Here is a 25,461-nt window from a genome sequence, read left to right as displayed (position 1 = left end):
AGACCGGAGCCCAGTCAGGACAGGACATAGAGGGAGAGACAGGAGAGAACATATCCCGGCTCTACGGGGATCACACACACCGGACAGGACATATACCGGAGCGCAGTACGCACAGGACATATACCGGAGCGCAGTACGGACAGGACATATACCGGAGCGCAGTACGGACAGGACATATACCGGAGCGCAGTACGGACAGGACATATACCGGAGCGCAGTACGGACAGGACATATACCGGAGCGCAGTACGGACAGGACATATACCGGAGCGCAGTACGGACAGGACATATACCGGAGCGCAGTACAGACAGGACATATACCGGAGCGCAGTACGGACAGGACATATACCGGAGCGCAGTACAGCCAGGAATAGAGGGAGGACACATACCGTAGCGCAGTACCGATACCGGCACTCTGTACCCACCTTGGAGAGGGGTCACTTACCGCAGCATGCAGTACCAGCACCCCAGCTCCCCGGCCATGGCTGTCAGTGTGCCCCTGTACGCCCCCACCCCACTGCAGCCCGTGCACCCCACGCCGTTCTACATCGATGACATCCTGGGGAGGAGCGGAGCATCCACCGGCACCCACTCCCTGCCAGCCCCCACCCTGCCCTCCCCCAACTCCTCGTTCACCAGCTTTGTGACCGCTTACAAGGCCCCCATCTACGAGCCCACCCCGATACACCCTGCATTCCCCCACCCAGCCCTGGCAGCATCCTATGGAGCCAGCACCTTCCACAGCCCCCTGTACCCCTTCTCCAGACCCATGGGGGAGTACCATGCCCTCATCAGACACGACCCAATGGGTGAGTAATGTGCCTGGCATAGACCTACAACTGTCTGTGTGTGTGTGTGTGTGTGTGTGTGTGTGTGTAGAGGAGAGGCTGGATGGCCTGGGCTGAGACTAAATGGTTAATGATGGGCACTGGGCTATTCTTAAACTTTTTAAAAGTTACTTCCTAGTGACAGCAAGGAATGAGTGTCAGCTCTGCAGCACAGGCGTCTTTGCAGGTGCCATGTTCTATGCTGGACCACTTTCTGTGTGTGTAGGGGGGGAATACTTGTGTGTCAATCAGTCTCCCCATGCCAGCCTTATGATCCTTACTATTATTATATGTGGGGGGCGGGGAGGGGAGAAAGTATACATGTGTGCCAACCAGACTCTTCATACCAGCCTTATGATCATTACTAGTAATATATGTGGGGGACGGGGAGGGGGTATATATGTGTGCCAACCAGACTCTTCATACCAGCCTTATGATCATTACTATTAATGTGTGTGTGTGGGGAGGGGGTATATATGTGTGCCAACCAGACTCTTCATACCAGCCTTATGATCATTACTATTAATGTGTGTGTGTGGGGAAGGGGTATATATGTGTGCCAGTAAGACACCTCATACCAGCCTTGTGCTATTTCTGATAATTAAATATAATGTTTATGTTAGAATCTGGTTAAAGGAATTGAAATCTTTTTGTGGCTGTTTTGATTTCACGTCCTTTCTGTTCTGCTGCTGTTGATCACTAAAACTAAACCACAACTTTATGGTGAACTGCAGCGCTGGTTATAGTAACTGTACTAAAGTTTCAGGGATTTTTTTTTAATAATATCAACATAAACGTTTAACTGTTACCTCCTGGAAAAAAAAAACTTCTATTTTTGGAACACTTCGCAGAAATCGATTCAGGCAAATTTACAGGAGAACGAACTGGACAGAAATACAAAACTGTTTTCAACTTCTAAAAGTGGAGCAGACAGACACCGTGAAAAGCAATATAGTGTTACTCCTATTTTAGAAAGTTACTGTATTGTTTTTATACACACTTTCTGTACAAACAATAGACTGAATTGCAAAATAAATGTTGCATTTCTCTTGATTAGGTTAAACAAACGATTTGATCTGTTAAATGCTTTTTAAATGCTCTGAGTAAACATAACTATGCAGAGCCAATTTTATAAATTTGTCTCAATGTTATTCAGAACTAGAATTCCAGTTCTAGGGACACGTTCTAAATATGGAACGTTCACCAGCATCAACATTCTACTGGTTTCCATGGAGACTGCTTCACGTTTAGAACCCTTTTTTTTTACTAAGCAGACAGCGTTGACTGCAATTTCTGAGGCCTGGGAGAGCTTTGCGTCATATGTACAGAGCTTTTAGCGCTGTCCCCAGGGATGCGGCTGAGCCAAGCAGTGCCTGTCTGTGGTAGCAGATGAAACACTTGCTGATTAGCCTGGATCTGGTTTGAGAGAGGTGCAGGTTGACCCCCCTTTCCGTTCATTCAGGAAGCCTTGAGCTCTTGATAGGAGTAAATCTGGGCTCTGAAGCTGTTAAGTGTTTTCCTGGCTGCCTTTCCTCGGGAATCATGCACAACACAGATTATTTTATCGACATCCTCAATACAGACAAATTCAGGAAACACTCGAACTCCGATAGCTAGGATCCGTTTTTCTGATAGCGTTCATTTCCTCTGTGTGGGATGAGACTGAGCTCTGGTGAAATCACCAGTTGCTTCCTATTTTCGAAGCCTGTTTTCTTGCAATTCTGCAACTGACGCAAGTAAAGCCTTGCACAACAATCCCACCCCAGTGCTGGGGTTATAAAGTTAATAGAAAGTCTCATTACACGTCTACACCAGCCTGGCCCTTGATTCATGCATGTGATTTAAAAAAAAAAAAAAAAAAAAGAGACAATTAAAAAATATTAAACATGTGGTTTGTTTATGGCCACCAACATTACCAGATGGAGAGACATAAAAGCCATTTCCTGGCATTGATATCGAGATAAATCAGTAAGCTAGTGTTTCTTTTATCATCATGTCATCTTTTATACACAAAGATTATTGCTATATTATTATTACTGCAGATTATTTTATGCTGCTTAGTCGCTGAGAAAATTAAATTATCCTGCTACTAACATTACGTTATTAAAAATAATCATTGTATATTATTGAAAAAATTATATATAATATATATATATATATATATATATATATACATACATACATACATACATACATACATACATACACATACACAGAGCATAGGCCACTAGGCCATCACTTGCAGGGCCACAGCTGTGAATTCTCCTAATCAGTCACTTTCTGGCTGAGCTTACTGGGAGCTGGATCCAAAGCTGGTAGCAGTGACAGTTATGTGCTGCTCCTACAGTGGCAGTTCACTTGGCTATGAAAGATTAAACCAAACGGCATATTGTTTGCTTACTGTAGATGGCTGGCCTTACATTACAAAAAGAAGGAAGCCAGTATTATTATATGTAAAGTAGAGAGGAAACACATTGTCAGGGGTTATCCTTATACCTCTGATACATGTAACTGGTATTCAGCCTAAATTTAGGGAGGTGACACCCAGTCCCCCCATATCCCCCATATTAACTGAAAAAAAAAACACTATACTAATATAAAATAATTGACCATGGGGATGTGGGATCTGAGCTTAAATCTTTTTATTTCTGATTATTTTAGAAAATACAATTAAACAATGTTTTTATTTTTCGAAAAAAATAAACATTTACGAAGTAAATAGAGGTTTTTAACGATTTTTGTTACATTGTAGCTTTTTTTTAAAACATTGTTTTACTTTTTAAAAGCTACAAATGTAACAAAAATGAATTCGTGTCTTCGTTTGATATTTTCTAGAGTATACAGTAGATCCATTGTGGTTAAAATTTAAACGGTGATATCTGTTTAATAACCTGTTATGTCTGTATAGATTTTGTTTATCGTTAACATCAATTACTTTATTTTCAAATTATTTCGAACACAATATATAGAGCATAATTCTAGATTCTAAAATTCATTATTACATGGACCTTCATATATTTAGTTTCTATTAAATACACGACAGATTGTGGGATCAATTTATAGAATTCTCTTTATCCATCCATCTAGTGTACTATTATACACTGCCTCTGTTTAGTTTGCTACAATATGTTATTATAATACGGCCTGATTATAGCAAACATTAACCTGCTCTGTGTCTTACAGTACAATGCTACATTAATGTTTGGGTTAGAATAAACCTTATCAAGTCTTATTACAGTGGGCATGACATTGATGTAATATCACAAGTCCTTTTACTTGTGATAATTCGTTTTAAAACTGCTTATTCAAAAGACAAACACTGACCAACCACCATGACTACTTCAGTGATTTGAAGTGGTTATGGTGAAAGCAGTTAGGTATGGGTGGTGTTTCCGCTTGAGGCACTGCGCATACTGAGCTATTTGTAATTTTATAACAAGACAGGATACTCCAAGCACCATGGTCATTTTTTTCCTTGTATAAATATTGATGTAGAAGGTGCCTTTGTGATTGGCTCTCTGCTTTAGATTCGTTATAGGTGCAGTGGTTTGAACAATCGCATATAGTTATCTGCCTTACAGGTTCCCAAGTTGGCTGAGGATAACGGGAGTTGTAGCTCAATACCACCTAACCACTTCCCCTTTGACTTCACCAAGGCTTATGCTGCCTGCTGTGATACTTTACTGTTAGTTTGCATTTATGCGTTGGCGCAGAATTTCTCCAGATGGGCCATTGTTGGTGTTAGTATTATAACTTTTCTTCTGGTCTAGTAGTGGGAAGTAATGATTTTGCGGTACAATGCATTCAACTGAGGTCGAAGTTTTTGATAGAAAGGTTGTAAATAAATGGGTTAAAATCCCTATGCTGGGTGTACTGTACTATATCTTATTAACACAATAGTGTGATATAATTAAGCTTGTATGCTCTTGGGCAAGTTGGTAAGAGCAGTACAGTATTCCGTAATAGATCTTAAAGGAACACACCAAGCACCATAACCACTACAGTGCACTGTAATGGTTATGGTGTTAGAGTCATACTTTAACCGGTTAGCATAGCACTAGAGTTTTACAGATTATTATGAACTACATTTTATAAAAAGCTCAGGCAGCTAAAATGTAGCCCACAAACCTCTGCAGTACCAACGTTAGCCATCGCTGCTCTGTAATATACATTGGAATGCAGATGGTAGATAATAGAAACGAATATTTGAAATATATATATATTTTTTTACCTTTACTCATAAATCCTCATCGCAATTTTTTATTTTTTATTTTCACTTCTTTCATTATGGCAAACCTGGGATTAGCAACCCTCCCGCAATCTGATTTATGAAATGTAAAAATAAAAATCGTTGATTGAAAAAAAAAAAAAAAAAAGACAAACACTGAATTAATGCGAATTGAAAGTATATATAGACAGGCTGTGTGTACAGACTATTTGGAGAAAGAGGTTTTAATAGTTAGTTTGGTTTAAACTTTGTCATTTTTATTTCAATAAGGTTTGGCAGTTTTGCGAATAAAGAATTGAATTTACATTTAGTGGTTTAATCAGAAGTAGTGAGCTGAAAACGTGTATATTTAAAATTGAATAGCTGTGTATATGTGTGAATATATATTTATTGTTCTGCTTGTGTTTGTTTATGATTGAAGCCCAATTCTTTCTGTTTTCAGGTAAGCCCCTTTTGTGGAGCCCTTTCATCCAGAGACCCCTACATAAGAGGAAAGGGGGGCAAGTTCGCTTTTCAAACGATCAGACCATTGAACTGGAGAAGAAGTTTGAGACACAAAAATATCTGTCCCCCCCAGAGAGGAAAAGACTGGCCAAAATGTTACAGCTAAGCGAAAGACAGGTACAAGAGGCTCACTACAGAAACCATTGACTGGGCTAGCAGACTGTGGCTGCAGTGGTCCAGACCTGGAGAAAGGGAGGAGGAGGAGGGGTGGGGGTTGGGGGGCCTGTGTGTGTGTGTGTCTCTCTCTCCCATAGACATCAGTCTACACATAGTGATCCTGTCTGACAGTTTACTCTGAAACTGGTTCTGTAACCTGTGTTGTACTGGGAGTGTGTCAGTATGATACAATGTAATAATAATTCACACAATGACATTTACAATTAATATCCCCATATTCCCTTCAAAGGTTAATGGTGTGGAAATGTAAATTGTAAATGTAAAGTTAGTTAGATAATATAAATGCAAACCCTCTAATTTTGACTAAGCTAACCGAGATATTGATTTGTAAATATAGGTTTACATGGATGTTTTTACCAATTGATACTAGATGTTTGTACAGTTATCAAATACTGTATCAGCAAAGTTGTGACGATTATTGGGATCAGCTTTTAGATCCAATATCTCAGCAAGGCTTAAAATATAATACATGGATATTGTTATAAAATAATGATACCAACACGTCATTATATGCAATGTACCTATAGGATTCATGTATCTAGATTATCTTTGTTGTGCTGTAACATAAAGACATGTCTCTTATCTTTGGTTTACAGGTCAAAACATGGTTTCAGAACAGGAGGGCTAAATGGAGGCGTCTCAAACAGGTAAATAGTGAGTTCTGTAGAAAGTCAGTCTTTCTAATCAAGTTATCTGTTAATGTGATCACCTGTCCTGCTATGTATGCCATAGTCATTTAGCAGGGGGTTTAAATTCTTCACCTTGATCAGAAAGGCAAACAGTCTATAGGAATCCAATAGCAGAGGGGACTAAGCTTAAAAAACTTCCAGGAATCATTAAATGTAGCAACTTACAGCATATCTTGTAAGAAATCACACCATCTCTTACATACAATAACTCACAGTGACCATACCTTGTAATAACTCACACCATCTCTTACATACAATAACGCACAGTGACCATACCTTGTAATAACTCACACCATCTCTTACATACAATAACGCACAGTGACCATACCTTGTAATAACTCACAGCATATCTTACATACAATAACTCACAGTAACCATTACTTGTTATAAGTCACACCATCTTACATACAATAACTCACAGTAACCATACCTTGTAACAACTCACACCATATTGTACATACAATAACTCACAGTAATCATACCTTGTAACAGCTCACACCATCTTACATACAATAACTCACAGTAACCATACCTTGTAATAAATCACACCATCTCTTACATACAATAACTCACAGTGACCATACCTTGTAATAACTCACAGCATATCTTACATAGATAACTCACAGTAAGCATACCTTATAATAACTCACAGCATATCTTACATACAATAACTCACAGTAACCATTACTTGTAATATGTCACACCATCTCTTACATACAATAACTCACAGTAACCATACCTTGTAACAGCTCACACCATCTCTTAGATACAATAACTCACAGTGACCATACCTTGTAATAACTCACACCATATCGTACATACAATAACTCAGTGACCATACCTTGTAATAACTCACAGTAACCATACATTTTAACAACTCATACCATATTGTACATACAATAATACACAGTGACCATACCTTGTAATCATTCACACCATCTCTTACATACAATAACTCACAGTAACCATACCCTGTAATAACTCACACCATCTCTTACATACAATAACTCACAGTGACCATACCCTGTAATAACTCACACCATCTCTTACATACAATAACGCACAGTGACCATACCTTGTAATAACTCACACCATCTCTTACATACAATAACTCACAGTGACCATACCCTGTAATAACTCACACCATCTCTTACATACAATAACTCACAGTGACCATACCTTGTAATAACTCACACTATCTCTTACATACAATAACTCACAGTAACCATACCCTGTAATAACTCACACCATCTCTTACATACAATAACTCACAGTGACCATACCTTGTAATAACTCACACCATCTCTTACATACAATAACGCACAGTGACCATACCTTGTAATAACTCACACCATCTCTTACATACAATAACTCACAGTGACCATACCCTGTAATAACTCACACCATCTCTTACATACAATAACTCACAGTGACCATACCTTGTAATAACTCACACTATCTCTTACATACAATAACTCACAGTAACCATACCCTGTAATAACTCACACCATCTCTTACATACAATAACTCACAGTGACCATACCTTGTAATAACTCACACCATCTCTTACATACAATAACTCACAGTGACCATACCTTGTAATAACTCACACCATCTCTTACATACAATAACTCACAGTGACCATACCTTGTAATAACTCACACTATCTCTATAATACCCAATAGCAACTCTAAAATAACTCAAATTGATGAACTGGAACATCTCACAACAACCCTTAGAGTCAATAACAGTAGACATGGCATTGATGTAATATCACACGATTTTTAAATTGGTGATAACTAGTTTTGAAAGCTGGGTTTATAGACCATTTGGAGTAAAGTTTTAATAGTTACTTTGTTCTAAACTTTGCAATTTCAATTCGCTGCAATTGTATCCATTGACATCCATGAAATGGGATAAATCCCAGCATCCAAATCCTGCCAAGGGACATCATTTGCCCAGCTTTGGTCGCGAAGGGGTTAATCTTGACACCGGACCAGTGTAATAAAACATTATTTTTTTTTTTTGTTCAAGGAAGGATGTTAAATAGCTTTTTCACACTTCCCTGATGTACATAGGTGACTATGTGACAGATGTATCACATAGTTCTTTATCGTGCCAATAAATCTCATCAGGGGGGAAGGAGGGAGGGGGGATGGGGTCAACAGCAAGGACAGTATTTAATACCTTATTTAATGGTGTTTAAATAAAATGGTGCGAAGCAGGTTTGCACCTTCATTTGTGTATTCCAGCCACTCAATTAGCCATTTTGATGGCTGGATATGTATAGCTATGGGCATGAGACCCACCAAGTTTCCTTAGTACATGTCACATAGGTAAAAGTGTCCCTAAAGATCTTTTGAAGCATATCAAATGACTTAGTATGACCATTGCAGGAGATGGGCACATGGTTAGGGAGTATTGCCCTGTAAATGGCTTGTATTGGAGAGACTAGCTCACACAGATGTTAGTGTGGTCTGCGAGTGTAGAATTCTGGGGGAAGGAAGCACTTTAAATAGATTTGAAAGGTCAGGTTTAACAGTGTTTCTGGGGACTTCAGTATTCTGATCAATATCTGCAACCATGACTACAGCTATTGGTCATTGTAGTTGTAACATTGATTGAAGCTAATGGTGATGGCTCATCTAACAATTTACATTTTTACACACTGTTGGGATATATATATTATATATTTTATATATTATTTTTAGGTTTTTAAGTGGGGGTGGTCACTGATGGGTGCCTTAAATTCATAACACGTGAATTCATGCCATTTATTAGTGTTCTCTGACCCTGACTCAGTGTTTAGAACAATACATTTTAATTGCAGATAAAAGCAGGGTAGTCAGTTTAGCCTGTCAATGGCTGCTCATGACAGCAGTTTGTATAGCCAAAGCCTTCTTTAATTTATTTTAGTCTCTGCCACCTTTGCTGTAAGGTCCTTCCATGCATCTACAACTCCGTAAAAGCATGCCCCTGCCACGGTCAACTGGAATACACGATTTAGCCCCAAGAGACTAACAGGGTTATATCCATTAGATAGAATTAGATAGAATCCATTAGATAGAAGTTAGAATTATTATTATTATTACTTATATAGCGCCATACAATGGGATCAAAGTGAATTTCTGATTTAAGGCTAAACTCGCAGAACTGATAGCATAGCTGAGTTGGAGAGGTTTTTTTTTTTCTGATTTGGCTATTGTGACCTTAAATCTGAATTTCACTTTGAATTCTGTGTTTATAGCAACCCCGATGTGCTATTCCCCCAGAATTCTAACGTTAGCGAATAACATTGTAAATATTATTGTTAAAACAAATGAATGTGAGTATAGATAACAATTAGAGAGGTATTGGGAGGCATTATGCTTGCCTCTATCTTTGCTTTAAATATTAGATTGATATCAATTCTCACTTAGTGGATGCAGATTGAATTTAAATTTTTAGGACAAAGAGTAGTCCAATTGTAAAAAATAAAAAAAAGTTGCTTATCTTTTCATTTGAGCTAATTTAATCCAAGATCTAAATAAAACAATTTGAATTCATTTTCGATTCCTGACAATACACACTTTAGTAAATAAACCGAATTATCTCAATCTATTTTAAAGAAGTCCCCCAATCACGTGTATTATGGGGGCTTTTAGCTGTTATTTTTTACATAGAAAATGTGGGAAAACAAAAACTTCAGTTTAACTTAGTTTGAGCTTTTTCGTTCTTAAATGTTACAAGATGCCATCAATGTACTGTTTAGTTAATAGACCAGCAAGGTATATTTTTTGCCATTAAATACACGGGTTTATTAAGTAAATATTGAGTTATGGTGGCTTGGCTAACTTGCTGAATGTAGGCTACAAAGCTTAATGTGACTGGGTGAGTTGGATAGGTTTGTTCATAAACCTACATTTTCAAGCAATTCTCTGAAACGGAGAATTCGAGGGACTGCAGCACAAACAGGATTTTCTCATATATAAAAGAACACCGCTAGAGAAGCTTTAATAAAAGTCTAAAATGTGTCCAATGTGTCTAGTTAGAAGCCGAATTTTCTGGAAAATATACATATTTAATAGAATACTGCAGGCTGACATTTTTTTTTGTCCTCTGTGCATCATCTTGTCACTGAGATACAAATTCAAGCTGTATTCTGATTGGATAAAATCACACAGCCCCTTGGATTTAGAGAATGGTTTTTGCTGCAGTAAAAGCCCCCAATGACCAAGTCTGACACGTGTTTTCATATGAAACATTTGTATTTAGGTGGCAGAATGATGCACACCTTCATGCAGTCTAGTTTAAAGAAGTCGATACATTGGTAAATAAATATACTTGTTCAACATTGTTAGAGATCCTTGTGAAAAGATCTGTTTGAGCTACATAAATAAATGCAGGCAAAATTTAGGTTAAACAACAAGAAATTAGTAAATAGATGACTTATCTATGTGGCTGTGACGAAAAGGGAATGATGTTTCAACACTGAGAAACAAGGGGGTAGGTAGGTATTGGGATTATTACAGAAAAGGGTAGTGTCGAGGTTTGTAACTGTGGGGGACACAGTTCATTGAAACGTTAACTGAAATTTCTATTTTAGGAAACCCCCCAGGGACATAAGAGAGAAGAAACTGAGAGTCTAGAAAATTGCTGCGAGGAAGGGCAGAAGATGGGTACAGGCACAGACACAAAACGAGAATCCTTAACAGATGGATCCCAGTGCTCACCGAACTCCCAAGACAATCTGGACTCAGATATTTCAGAAGATTCTGAGCAGGAGCTGGATATTGAAGGAGATAAAAGTTTTCATAAATGTACATACTGACCCCCCCATTCAGCTGCCTTATCACCATGGAAACTGGACTAATTAAAACCCCATAGTTCTACCAATGGGGCTGAGAAAATGTGAAAAACGTTCTATTTGTTGAACATTCCACTGACTACAATGTAAATATTTTTAGATGATCAAAAGTGTAAGATTTTGTATTTAATTATATTATTATGATACCTGTCTATTGCCAAGTACCTTTAAAATGTGGGTATGATTAAAAAAAAAAAAAAAAAAATTAAAAATAATTATTTTTAGACAAAACCAATTTCTGTTTTGGCCAATGACTGTACAGAGTTTTATATGGATTCGATTTTAAACTGGACATTTGCACAGATTTAGAAACAAACAAACATTTTTTTTCACCCAGGGTTTGTTATTTTAATTTAAGAAAATTGCCAAATAACATGATTTAGTTGAATTATCCCTCTCCCCTCCCCCACCTCCATGAGAGAGAACACCAAATGTAGCCTTACATTTTAAAATGTGTATATGTAGTATACTGTATATGTTTTTAATGGCATACCTGTTTATATGGTTTGTAAATATTTCCTTTAAACAAATTAAATATATTTAATTTTGTTTTCGATGACAAATAAAAAAAAACAAAAAATGCATTATTTTTATCTCTACCAACACAATTTTACCATCTGTACAAAATACCAAGTGGTACAAAAGGGTGAATTGTTAAAATGTCCTTAAATGATATCACAGAGCAATTCTGGATTGAAGTTACACTATGCTAACTCCAGAATCTCTTCTTATTAACCCACAATGCAAATCAACACCAGGTTTAAGCATATCATCACATCCTGTGGAGATGTGAAAATTTGCACAATTGCCAATAGAAGCCCATAGACCGTGTAACTGAGGCTAATTCTGACTCATAGTTTGCTTGTATTGATCAATAAGGTCCTGGATGCATTTTTAACATTGAAAGAAACGTACAGTCGTTGAACTCTGTGCAGTTAATAGTGCTTATCTAATTTCCCTGAAACAGTTTGTTTTTTTCCCTTAATCTCAATTCTGAGAAGGCAGAGTAAACACAGAGTTAATAAACTCACATTGTTTAAAGAAATAATATAAAGTAACAGATTAACTACATAAACACAATTCAAGTCCTGAGTAATTGTTGTTTTATTATTAATTGCCATAAATCTGCACTTTTGTGAATTGGGACAATAAGGCATACACTTAACCCTTAAAGCACTTCAGCAAGGTGAGTTCCCTTAGGGCAGGCTTCCCCAAACTCCGGCCCTCTAGATGTTGCTGAACTACAACTCCCATGATTCTCAGCCTATTTCATTCATAGAATCATGGGAGCTCTGGGAGGTTTTAGAATTAATCTTGCCATCAGCCAAATGCACTGTTACATTTTTGTGTGTGTATATAAATACACAAACACTTAGTGATCTCAATAAAGATAAAAAAAAAAGTCTCATTATTGTTTTAAAGAAATAGAGATTTATTTTTTTTGAAACACACACTAGGCCTCCCCTCCTATAAATGAACCTATTGCAGAACATTAAATAAGTGAAGCGTTTTGCCTTTTCATTCCTCATTCTTGAACTCCGATTGAACAGATATTGCTGTATTAAATATTAACTCGTTCATTTGTCAAATAAACAAAAGTTTCTTATTCTCGTGAGAAGGAGGTGGGGAGAGAGAATAACTAATACACACTCTCTCTCTCTCTCTCTCAACTGTTTTCTCTTCACCTCATTGGAACTAAATTAGTGCAAACCCTGAGAGATGAAAATAGGCAGAAACGAAACAAATACTTAACTTCTCTAAACATGTATACTTTATAAGAATGCAGCCAGTGACCAGCAGATACAAAATAAAACAATTCAGCCCACTGCACTTCAAACAAACCCTACAAGATTTAAATAAAAATAAACCCACCTGGCTTAGGTAAAAATGATGGGATATAGTTAAACCATAATACCACACATTGCATAGTACTATCACAATGCCAATATAAATCCCATGCCTGCTTTAAGCCACTTACTTTGGGCAATGGGCAGCCATCCTCTTGGGGAGCTCTACAGCATGGGTCCTCAAACTCCAGCCCCCCCCCCCCCCCCATGTTGCTGAACTACAACTCCCATGATTCTCTGGCTATCTATGTAATTCTAAGAATCATGGGAGTTGTAGTTCAGCAACATCTGGGGGGCCGGAGTTTGAGGACCCATGCACTACAGTTTAAGGTTTAAACAGGACCTCAATAAGGCACATGTGACAGGGTGGGATGCTGAACTAAAGGGGTTGGTTAGGATTCCCAGACATGCAATCAGTAGGGTTAACTCACCTCTTAATGCATAGCTCATGAGAGAGTTGTGTCAGAAATATCAATTATTTCACCAAAGTCAGGTATTTAAAAATACAGAACTTTTGAACTTTTAATGTAGAGTGAGGTGGGTTCTTTGTTTGATATCATTTCTAAACTCCTAAATATATGTGGCTAGCACTCCCACCTAATCATTTTTGATTTGATTTTGGTTTTATATATTATTCTGCAGATCAAACCAATGTAACCTATTACCTGCTAGTGGAGAGATCTGACTGCCCTGACAACAACATTGGGAAATATCTGACAGCAGTGCTAATCAATCTTTATTAATTAGGGGGCTGGGGTTTGTACTAACACATTTAGAACATTTTCCAGGATTATTCACTGAAGTGAGAATTCAAGTTTAAAGTAGCCGAACTAGGATACATTCTCAGCTACTCTGGCCTTAAATTTGAAATTCACTTTGGATTTTTAATGTAGTGAATGACTCTGATAGTAATACAGTATCTAGCTAGTTATTATGTCTGTCTATAAGGAAAGGGTTAATAATAGAGAGGCCAGTAAGGCCCTCTATACATCTATGGCTGTGACTAATACATTAGGGTCTATATTCGTAAAATAGGAAGTTGTGGAGAGTTGAGAAATATTTAGCAAAATTAATCCAAAAATAAAACAAGCCAAATGTTTTTCACTGAAGCCTGAATTCTAGTGAATCGAAAGTTAAATGGCAACCGTGAAATCCAAATTTAAAGGACACAATATTCAAACAATTCCCTGATTTAGCTCTGCTGCCTCATTTGCTGTTTCACCCTAAATCCTGATATTCACTTAGAATTCTCACCTTAGTGAATAAGCTAGGTCTGTTATTCTTAAATGGCGAAGATATGGCTTTATGTTTGTGTTGATTCTGCAGTTCAGCTTGCGCCTTGCTGTTCTCAACAATTCGGAATTTGAATTTAAATTTTTGTTGTGCATGGGATTACATACAGGCTTGTCTAGCCATGACAGCTCAAATCAACATTATGGTCGAAAACATCATGCAACAGCGATATGTCATGTAGATTAAGTACACATTTTTATATTAGAGAGATCAGGCTGGTCAGTCATGTCCAACTTCGAGGGAAGAGTAGGGCATAGTATGCTCTAGCTTATCGTTATTAACTAGACATGCATAAATTCTGTATATTAACTTGTGTAACTAGTTGGACGCGGACAGGTGAAAAAGCCTAAATGTAAGTTAGCATGCTAAATAACTGTTACAAGCTGACATGCCACTGGCTATACCTTGTGTATATATTAAAGGACGAACACTATATACACAGAAAAAAAACACTCTGCACCATAAACACACATTCGTAAATATGCCTATGGGGGTGATATGTAAGGGAATGATCCCTGCATTATTATGGATCTGAAATCCGCAGGCTTAGCGAGCAACAATGATAGGGAGTGTAGCGGAGCTGCAATATTAATAATCGATATCTCCGCTGGTAGACTGTAGAACATCAAAGAGAAGTGTAGTGTAGCAATATAATCCCAATTCCCCAGTAACCGGACGATACACAGTTCTGGGAGTCAACTGATTTTTATTCTGCCACAGCTGGCTTTTATGCAACTCTCCATGCAAAGGGTTTCTTTAATTACATTCCAGGGGTTTTCCCCCGGTGGACCTTGTTGGGGACAGGGGACAAAGCAACATTTCCCAGACTCCTTCTCTGTACCTGGGAGATAATCGAGTAAGAACAATTCTTTAATTACATTATTTCCCAGGTACAGAAAATATACAATATTTCAAAACCTCATAAAACATATTTTAATAGTTCAGAACTCCACGAAAGTTACGTCACAGAAGAGCAGGGACCTGAGTGCCCACTTTGTCTAAATATCACTCAGATCCGTTCAGTAGATTAGGAATGCCATTAGAGTGAAATTTAGACCGGTCAACCACGAGGTGAAACCCCAAAATGACTCCAGAGGGTTTTAGGCTTTGACCGGTCTTCTTTTGGGAGTATAAAACATCAACAATAACAAATGGAACCATTCGTATAACAGGGGGTCGTGTGCCCTGTGTTCTGTAGTTTATTCCATATGAATGCCGCTCCTTTTAGGTGAACTGAAACAAACACACAAAGGGATGGTAGTTCAGCGGTGTACGCACCGTTGAGTGTACGATTATAATTCCACGCACTCGTGTTCATGAACAAAGATGACCGCCGCCACGTGTTCGGTCATACGAACGACGGCCACCCAGCCGACCGCCAAGAACCTTGCGGTCTCTAAGTGTGAATAAAGTCAATTGGAGGCACACAACTCCCCTGGGTGGTCCAACTGTTTGATAGATGGTAGGTGGCTGGTTCTGCCACAGGGATAATTAACCAGCTTGGCATACATTGAATACACATAGCAAGAAGAAGCCTATGAGAGCTTGTGGAGTCTCGAAACACATAGTGGCTGCAGCTGCATAAGGGAAGGTCCTGTAGTAAGGTCTTTGTCAGAGTTCTGGGTGGTATGCCAGCGTCAGCCTTTTCCCAGGTGTGGGAATCTGAAGTCTCTTGCGCTGGGGAGTGGAAAGTTTGGCATTCCAGATGTGTGATATTGGGCTACCCCTCCCCCCAGGGCTTGGCTTTCTGCCTCCATCATCAGACCACGGACTCTAGGCCTCTTTTGGTTCGAGTTCTTCTCCCTGAGGGGGGGGGGGGACAGAAGGTCAAGGTGGGTCCGTGCCGCCTATAGTGGACCCAGATCTTGCGTCCGAGTGGGCTATGCACTGGGGTTTTAACCCCTTTGGCCCAGGTGGGCACGTGGTAGAGGTTACCCGGTGCGTGGGGCGATGAATGTCCAGGGGGAGGGGAGAACCCACTCACCGCCTGGCTGCCGCTCTCTCGGTCTCCCGCCTGGGATTGTTGTAGCTCCACCTTGCTTCAATGGAGTCTCAGAAGCATTGTAGCACTTCCTCCAACCACCACAGAAAGTGAGCAGTGGGGTCCAAGTGTACCAGCCCCTGTTTCATGCGTTTAGGACCACATGGAGTGAGTGCCACCATCTTGGAATAGTACGCTGTGTATCAAGCTTCAGCTTAGATTCTGCAGCTGGAGTTACACTAGTTTGTGTCGTACCAGCCAGTTGGGACCGGGATAACCCCCACCAGTCCAAGGGGGAGAGGGGGAAAATGGGACTGTAGCAGAGAATGTTGCCAGCGTTGGCTGTTTCTTCCCGCCAAGGGATCCGCCGGCGTGTAGGCCGCAAGACAGTTTCTGGTCCCAGGCTTTACAGAAGGCTTCAAAGTTGCCCCAGAGAGCTCGGTTAGGTAGCTTTTAAGGGTAATACCCTTCCAGAGAATGCCGGGTTTTAAGCTTTGGTGGAGAAGCTCATGCTATGCACGTCTGATCTCCCTGATGGCCTGGCACTGCCCATCAACAATTCAGCATTTTAAGGGTTATTCTCTATAGTCAGGATTTCAAAGTAAATAAAAAGTGTATATGTTATGCTCTTTCATATGTAACGTTCAACCAAAAAAAAATCCTTAATATAAAATGTTTTCCCACCTTCCGAACTTGGGCTAGACTGGGCTAGACTAACACAGTTTGGCATGGCTAGTTGTGTGGCCATTGTTGTAAGTACCGTACTAAATTTGAAGAAAATGACTAAGCTGAACATTGATTAGCACAACGTATAGATTAAATTATTACAAGACTAAACTAATCTCCATCTTGTTGCTTATGTTAGATTCCACTTAATAACGTGGTCGAGGTTTTTAGTTATGCATTTGTACGTTGTGTCAGTAGACCTACTTGATTTATCGTGTTTACGGGATGTTTTGTGAATGAAATTTAGGGACCTGGCCGTGTGAATAATTACACGACCTACAGACAGTTATAAAAATAATATCCAGGCCTAACATTTCTTGAGGGCTTAAGTCGTAATGTTTCACTTCTGGGAGTTAACTAAATAAATCAAGCCAAACTACCCCACAATTCTGAAAACCGATAATGAAACATTTTAGTGACTCATACAAATAGCGAACGCTTTCAAGAACCCTAAGTGATGAATATTATGTAGATGTAGCAGCCGGTGATAAGTCTTGCACTGGCTGAACAATACTGCTCTATGCAAGTTCATACATGTAGCCTTAGTGACATAACTGAACATCTCTTAACTAAATATATAAAACTAAAATACATGCATACTGGTTCCAAGTAATCACTCACTCTACTACTGATGCTAAGTGCACTTAATAACGTTGCATCCCAGTTCATCCCCAATTAATATTCCTCTATTATGTGCCTCTATATACTCACCATCTAGAACATTGCTCAAGTTGTACAGTTTGTTAACATAGAAACATTAATTTAAGTTTTAAAAAAAGAATGCAAATCCATCACATTAAACCTTTCACATATCCCACTTTTTTTTTATAATTTTTTATTTTTGCAGTGCATAAGGGTTTGACATACGAGCATGTGGTGCCCCAACAGCATTCCACTTGCTTAGTTAGATTAACAGTTGTAACAGTGGGGTACACGGTAGGTCTTGCACAGTTTTTTAAAATAAGGTTTGTGGTTGAAAACATTAGTAACATGAAAAAGACAAGTTATTGATGGTAGTAGATCTTGATCAGCATGCTAGACTAGATAATCGGTAAGCATATAACAGCGTTATTTGTTCTATGACACAAGTCATGCAGGTATTTAACACTAGCTTATTCAGACAGGAATATGTATTTTTAGAATGTATATTAACGATTATGTTAAAGCTAGGTGAGTCGCTTTACTGAGTTTAACGTCAGCTTGTGAGAGTCTGTTAGTTGCAGGGGTCCCCCACTTTGAGTGTAGTCTAAAATGTCTACAGTACCGGCGGGGACACGTGTGGATGCCAACCGGCTGATCGGGTCGCTACCTTCCCTCAGCTGATGCCCAGTCTGTGGGGCGGTTGTTGGTCCTGGTGGAGCCGACAAGCTTTCTGCTGCGATCTGTAAGGCTGTTCTGCCGCTGGGTGCCATGTGGCGTCCCTGTTCGGGGGTCCGCCATCTTGTGGGGCTGAGCGTTGTGGAGTTCTGCTCTTCTGGGCTCCGTCCCTTCTCTCCCTTGATACCCGCTTTTCACAGCATGTTCCCAGCTTCCACGGAGCGGCAGGTGCGTGTGACATTGTTGTGTGCCGCTTCTTGCGGGCCCTCCGTTTTTTTCGCCCCTCTGCCCCGTGGTGTTGGGTCTTTAGTAGGTCTGCGGGAGTGGGTTGGTGGTGTTGCCGGTTTAGCTGCAGGCTGGTCAGGCTCCGATATGCCCCTTTGCCGAGCTGCCAGTGTTGCCCAGAATCTGGCGAAGATAAGGTCGAGCCTTGCCTGAGATGCCGCAAGGTAGGCCTCGGCTGTAAGGTTACTTGGGAGTCGCTCTGTCATGCTGCCCGGTAGACATCGGGTGTAGTGGTGGGGACCCTCCTGGGACCGGGATGACCCCACCGGTCCATGGGCTGGGGAGGGAGGTGGAAGTCCACCATGCTTTGCATTCACCAGTGCCATGAGCGCCCGTCTCTCCAGTGCCTGGCACGCTTCTCAGCGATCCGGGCCCAAAAGGTTCCGAGTTTAGCCTCTTTCAGATCCTCTCAGTCTCCCCTCTGCAGCTGGTTAGATTTGCGGTAAATTCCACTGCTGGGCTGCGTGTAAGAGTACTCATAAGCTTAGTGGGCTCAGGAACTCGTGGGACATGCGTCCGTTCAGTTAGCTGGTCAAGCCCCGCCCCCCCACATATCTCACTTTTTACTGATTATCTCTAAGCAGACAATCCCCAACTCTAAAGAGAATTACAATTTGAATAGCTTGTAAGCTCACAGGCAGGGCCGTCTATCTTTTGTATGGGTCTGTTTACATTGTATTGGTTTCCCAAGTGTACAGCGCTGCAGAATATGTTGGCGCTTTATAAATGCCAGTAATAAATGAGAAATACAGGAGGATTCAGTATTGTATTGTCCCTGTATAGTTTAGAGTGCACTTTTTCCAGCATCGTTCTTGTTTTAATCATTTTGCACTTTTCCCAGTTACAGACTTCCTTTTTAAACGTTATATTAAATACAGTGGTTTTACCATTGCTATATACAGAATGCTCAGTTTATGTTACACCTTCTAATCCCCTCTTGCTCTCTGTTTCAATGTGTCATCTGTTGTGACTCTTTGTGACAATCTTGCACCATGACTGACACTGGATTCGCACTCCTGTGTGTTTTTATGGCACTCTGCGTTCAGGCCTCCATAATGACAATGACTATGATGTGTCATTCTGGTGTGTTACTCTATATCCATATGCAGAGGTGTACCATAACAGTTGTCCAGTCGGAAAAAGAAGAATAAACAAATGTCTTCATGCAGACTGTAGGCCTCCGATAACATTATTAAAGAGACAATATAGGCACCATAACAACTTTAGCTTAATGAAGCAGTTTGGGTGTATAGATCATGCCCCTTCAGTCTCACTGCTCAATTATCTGTCATTTTGGTATTAAATCACTATGTTTATGTAGCCCTAGCCACACCTCCCTGCATACGACTATCACAGCCTTCCTAAACGCTTCCTGTAAAGAGAGATCTAATGTTTACAATTTCTTTATTGCACATTCTGCTTAAATTATTATTTCTTATTTCCTGCTCTGCCAATAGCCTTTTAGACCCGGCATGAGCCTCCTGTGTGTAATTAAAGTTTAGTTTAGAAAACAGGAAATCAAAACTTTTGGGGGGGTGAGGGCATATGCATATACTTTGTTAACTCCATTGCGATTTTAGAACGTTTTCTAATTCAAACCCCTGCTTATGTCCACAGTTTGTAACTAGGCAACAGAACAATGGGTCCCTTAGTGTAGGATTAAAGCTTCCACTCAACATGCTGTTCCCCCCAAAACAGCTAATTATACTAAATTTACCCCTAATTGACTAATGTTATTGATACATTAGCGAGTCATTTCATTTTCCTATAGGCTAGTTTGTTATAACAAAATAGTTCAGTCATTGGTATTTATGGGATTATAGTCGGAATCACAAAATTCAGACCAAAAATGCTGAGCTGTGACTATAGCGTAGTTGAATATTCTTTTCAGATCAGCTATTTTTGACTTAACTTTGTCATTCAGATTCTAATTTGCTACAATTGGAAATTTAGCAAACAACCTTGTCTGGGTTTGGTTGAGCCCCTCTAAAAGAACGGCTTTAAGAGAGCAACCTCCATGAGCAATGTAAAAAGTAATATTTATTAGCACCCCTGCAATTCACACAGTGGCTGAATATATTGTCCTCCACTCGGCCCAATACAGTGAATATACGTCGGTTATCAACATGTGAAACTCATCTTTTGTGTTAATATTCAACTTTTTGTGTTATTTGCTGGTGGGCAAAAAAATAAAATAAAAATTAAAGTAACTTTTAGGATTCCCTTTAGATACTTGGATATGCACCTGTAAACAAATGTTTTGTCAAATTTGATTAACTTTTTGAATCATGAATATATTTTTAAAGTCACCATACTTACCAGATGTTATGATAGCAAATTATTAAATATAATTTTCTTTATAAACTGTATTTAGATCTCTTTTACTCTGCTATGGAGCACAATTCAAACCTTACCTGACATTGAATACCATACAATACCTGGGTTTTAAATGCATATTGCTATAGAAATACAAATGGGGCTGGTTATAAAGAATAATAATGGGAGTACATTATCAAACAAAAAATAACAACAAAAAAATATTAAAACTTACATTTAACAGAAACATTCCACTAACCAAGTGACCAACTAATTGCTACATAATGATTAGCTGTTTAGTACTACCTGTTAACTGCCCAAATTTTCACGCCTCTTTGGGTTAACTGAGCATTGATTGACAACTGTGATACACCCTTACCAAACTATACTGAGCAATAATACACAGAAGGGACTGAGGACACAGGCCGTATAGAAGGGCGGCTTTTTATCGAATAAGCTATATTTAGGCTAAGACATTTGTCCAGCTACACTACTTTGTTCTCTTGCAAGGTTATTCAATAAAGTGAGATTCAAGGTGAATTTCCAATTAAAGGTCAAAATAGCGGAATCGGTCGGCTGTGCTTTCAGTTTGGCTAGTCTGGCCTTGAATTTAAAATTCTCTTAGAAATCACTTTGAATTCTCAAATGTTAGGGTTATTGGTGAGCCACTTGGCTACTTTAGATCAAGGGTAGGCAACCTTCCGCATCTCCCCTGATGCTTTGTCAGCATTATGACTGTAAGAGAATTATGGGTGATGTAGTCCACGTCATCTGGAGTGCCGAAGGTTGCCTATCCCTGCTCTAGATTTTGTGTTAACGGGGGAGCGTTCCTTACTGTGCCTTGTAACTTTTTTTTTGCTATTCCAGCTATGATGAGCATCTAGGCCTAGGGAACAATGGAAGGGTGGGTCTCTGGCTTTTCCAAAATTAGGCTGTGCATTTGGATGGACCTACTCTACATTTAGAGAGAGGGAAGTCAAATGTTAATATCAGGAGCTACCTTTTTATAGTATGAGTTATAAATACAGGGAGTATCATATACATAAAGGTGGAATAGATCAAGGCAATAGATGACATGAGGCAGGAAAAAAATAAGCCTGTGTTTTTAGATAGACTAGACTAGATTGGCCAATAGGTCTTTATCTGCTGTCACAATCTGTTCCCCTTGTTGGTAGATGATTAAAAGTTCTATTTTGATATTGATGTGACTAGAGACGGTATTAAATCGCATTCTAGTGAAATGTGTCATAACTCAATAATTCCCAATAATATCCATCACCAGTGTCACTGCTGTTTTGCAACAAAGTTTCCTCATTATTTATAGACCGCTGGCTTTCTCCCCTCCTTATATTTGTTTGAGGGTAGATTATTTAACTCCAAGCGACTCATCCCTCAGGCGCTCATAGAGTTTATGTCAAATCAGCATCTATAACCTTTACAGAACAATCAAGGTCTTGTTTCTTTCGCGGTTTTATCAGGAGATTCAACTTGAAAACGGTTATCATTTAGCAGAAAGACAAACAGAAATGGACATTTTTGTTAATGATTGGGAGAATTGCACCAATTTCGACATGACATTGGGTGATCAATCTTCTGTTTTATGTACTTGTCTCTTAGCCATTGAGTGCATTGGCCTTTCATATACCAAACTCCAACCCAATACGAAATCGATCTTCTTTGTACAGTGTACTTTGACTTGTAAAACAAAACTCATGTTTGCAAGTTAAACATTCTTTTTGCAATAGTTTACATGATGCACAAATATTACACTGTGTCTGTGAATGAAGGTTTGTTTGTGAATTGTACCCTAGAAACCAAATACCTGTTGTAACTATTATTCTTTTAATAACCCACACAGGGAAATATATTTATGGTAATGTTTGTTAATCTTTGGACATTAACCCACGTTTTAAAGGAAGGTCGAGGGAAATATTTCAAACGAGTTTGGTAAAAGAATGAGTTGGATAAAATTCAGCATCTTCATCTCAGCTTCAATCAAGATGGTGTGTAGGAAATGTGTGGCAAACTGTAAGCCATCACGTTAGCTTATGATTAACTTGTGCAAACGTCTGAGAACTTGCTTGTGCCATATTTATCAAAATGGACCAATGGTGGCTTCAAAGGTTGACCTCGAGTCCTCGACTAACTGCACTTCCTTCGGTTTTGAGATTGTTTGCTAAAGCTCCAAGTAACTGTGAGATACGGTTATACTACAGTGACCGTCCATGATTTCTCATCTAGAGTAATTGCTTTCTACCACCTCTCCAATCCAACACCTACTGAGCTGAACAATCAGCCAACGTGATAGAATCTAGATGTGAAATCAGCTTCCTAGAGCTCCCCTCCAATCTATATTTTTACCTTTAGTATCTAGATAACCTCGTTGTTAATTTGGCAGAACAAGTTTAGAGCAGAGTACATTTTTGTCAAACTTCAGAGTCATCTTATTTTTTCTTAACTAACACTCCACGTTATTCAGAAGACTTGGGCTAAAGCAAACTAAATAAAGCAAAATTTGACATTTGTTTAACAAAATCTAGATTATTTTTTTTGTCCACCATATCATATTGAAGAAAAAAAAATTGTGATTTCTAAGTCCATATCAGGAGATACCACATGTGCCTAACTCTCAGTCTGTCTGCTTCTAGAATGGGTATTTGTCAAAGATTCTAATTTTTAGAAGAAATATTCACGTTTCATTGCAACGCGTTCTGTCCAACACTAGCCAATCTTGTTACTTAACTCAAACTAAATTGTAATAAATTTAATGTACCATCAGAATCTTTTCAAGCACCCACAACCAGTCCTGCCTCGGTTAGGACTAACGAAGCAATACAAAATTGGAAATCCGTGCGGAAAGATAACATTATTGTAGAAATCGTTTTCTTAACTGGCCATAATAAATGTAATTGGATAACAAATAGTCATTTCATGCAGATGGTAAGCTGGGGGGTGAGAGTTTTCCTTAGCTGTTTAAGGAATCCACATTATAGGATACTTTCCATTGTTTACAAATCACACCAGAGCAATCAACTAAGTCCTTTTTGAAAATGGGCTCTGAGTGCTGTTGTAGGAACCTAGAAGTGGTTTCTTGGACAACTGATTTCACTAATGACCTTGACTGAAGTGTAACTGCGGGGGAACTGATCACTCATGCATAAAGTTGTTGATTGTTTAATTGAATGTAAATTTTTTAGCTTCCCTGGTCAATTACCTGATCTCCCTGGGTCCTTTAAAATCAATAAACTACCATTCTGACAAAAGCATGTGCTATCAATAGCATATTGTTCCAGGTATTAAGAGAAATAGATCTACTGATGGGGCAAACAGGCACTGTAAATATTTGATTGGGTTACTCAAAGTTCCATTATGTTTTGTATAACTCGTCTCCATTAGCACTGGAGACAAGATTAATTCTGTGGAAGGAACACCAAGGAGAATATACTGTTCGCTAGATTAGGAGGAATAAAACGTACAAACACCTCATTCTGCTTTACAATCTCTGTTAATCTGTTTTAACAGGATTTTTACAGCTATTTGGGAACCAGCAGATAATACTTTTGATAAATACTCAGAACGAAATACTCAGATCATTGACATTGGCTGCTACAGACTAGATTCTATCTGCATCTATTAAACTTCCAAGTTCTTAAAAGTACACTTTGCTAGTTAGAAACTATATGAAATCCAGTGGAAAACACAAAAAGGATACTGTATCAAAAACATCTTCTTTGGCAGGAATCTAAAGTGATTTCAAAGTGGATTTCAAGTTCAAAGAGACACTATAGATCTTTAAAGCACTTTATAAAAATGCTTTATGCTCTTTTTTTTTTTTTAAATTAGAACTTTTATAAATTAACCTTGTTACACCCTCTTGGCTGTCAATCAGACAAGCGGTCCTGTTACTTCCTGGTTGTTTAGCACAGTGAAGCTAAAATCAAAAGGCAGGTAATTGCTCAGAGCACCTGCCTTGCAAAGACTTGTCATTGAGCTGCATTTGGAAATCTGTGATTGGACAGCAACAAAAAGTGTGGGTGGGGCTAGAAGGGGAGGGCTTGCAAGGGCTTCAGACATGAGAACTGCAGCTTTCGCAAGCTGTTTCTAGATATAGCCACAATATCCCCAATATCCTAAATGCTAAAAAAAAAAAAACCACAATTAAATTTATGCATGCTTTTATTGAGGTGTATGTACTAAACAGTGATTTTTTTTTTTTTGCATTTGGGCAGTGGAATGTCCCTTTAAGACCAAAATAGTCTAACTGGAAATTTCTGCCTGTCAGCTTTCAGTTAGGCTACTTTGACTTTAAATGTAAAATTCCCTTTGAATTCCTGGCAATTCTCTCTTTAGTAAATAACCCTGTCAGTTATTTAATTTCTCCAGGTTAGCACATGGGGTAGAAGTAATAACGGGAGTAATTGTCAGC

At 39.0% G+C, this 25,461-nt stretch overlaps 1 protein-coding gene across 1 annotated transcript; it reads left to right on the top strand.

Annotated features, from left to right (window-relative positions):
• HHEX (hematopoietically expressed homeobox) lies at nt 1-11,477 on the top strand. The gene is made up of 4 exons (XM_063435315.1): nt 1-808; nt 5,497-5,675; nt 6,332-6,382; nt 11,010-11,477. The coding sequence occupies exons 1-4, from the start codon at nt 451-453 to the stop codon at nt 11,232-11,234; spliced, it is 813 nt and encodes a 270-aa protein (XP_063291385.1). The 5' UTR covers nt 1-450; the 3' UTR covers nt 11,235-11,477.
• The last annotated feature ends 13,984 nt before the right edge of the window (nt 11,478-25,461 follow it).

The sequence above is a fragment of the Pelobates fuscus genome, chromosome 10 (genome assembly GCF_036172605.1).
Source record: "Pelobates fuscus isolate aPelFus1 chromosome 10, aPelFus1.pri, whole genome shotgun sequence".
Lineage (NCBI taxonomy): Eukaryota > Metazoa > Chordata > Amphibia > Anura > Pelobatidae > Pelobates > Pelobates fuscus.
The sequence above is the reverse complement of the archived record's forward strand: the minus strand, read 5'-3'. Positions and strand labels throughout refer to the sequence as shown.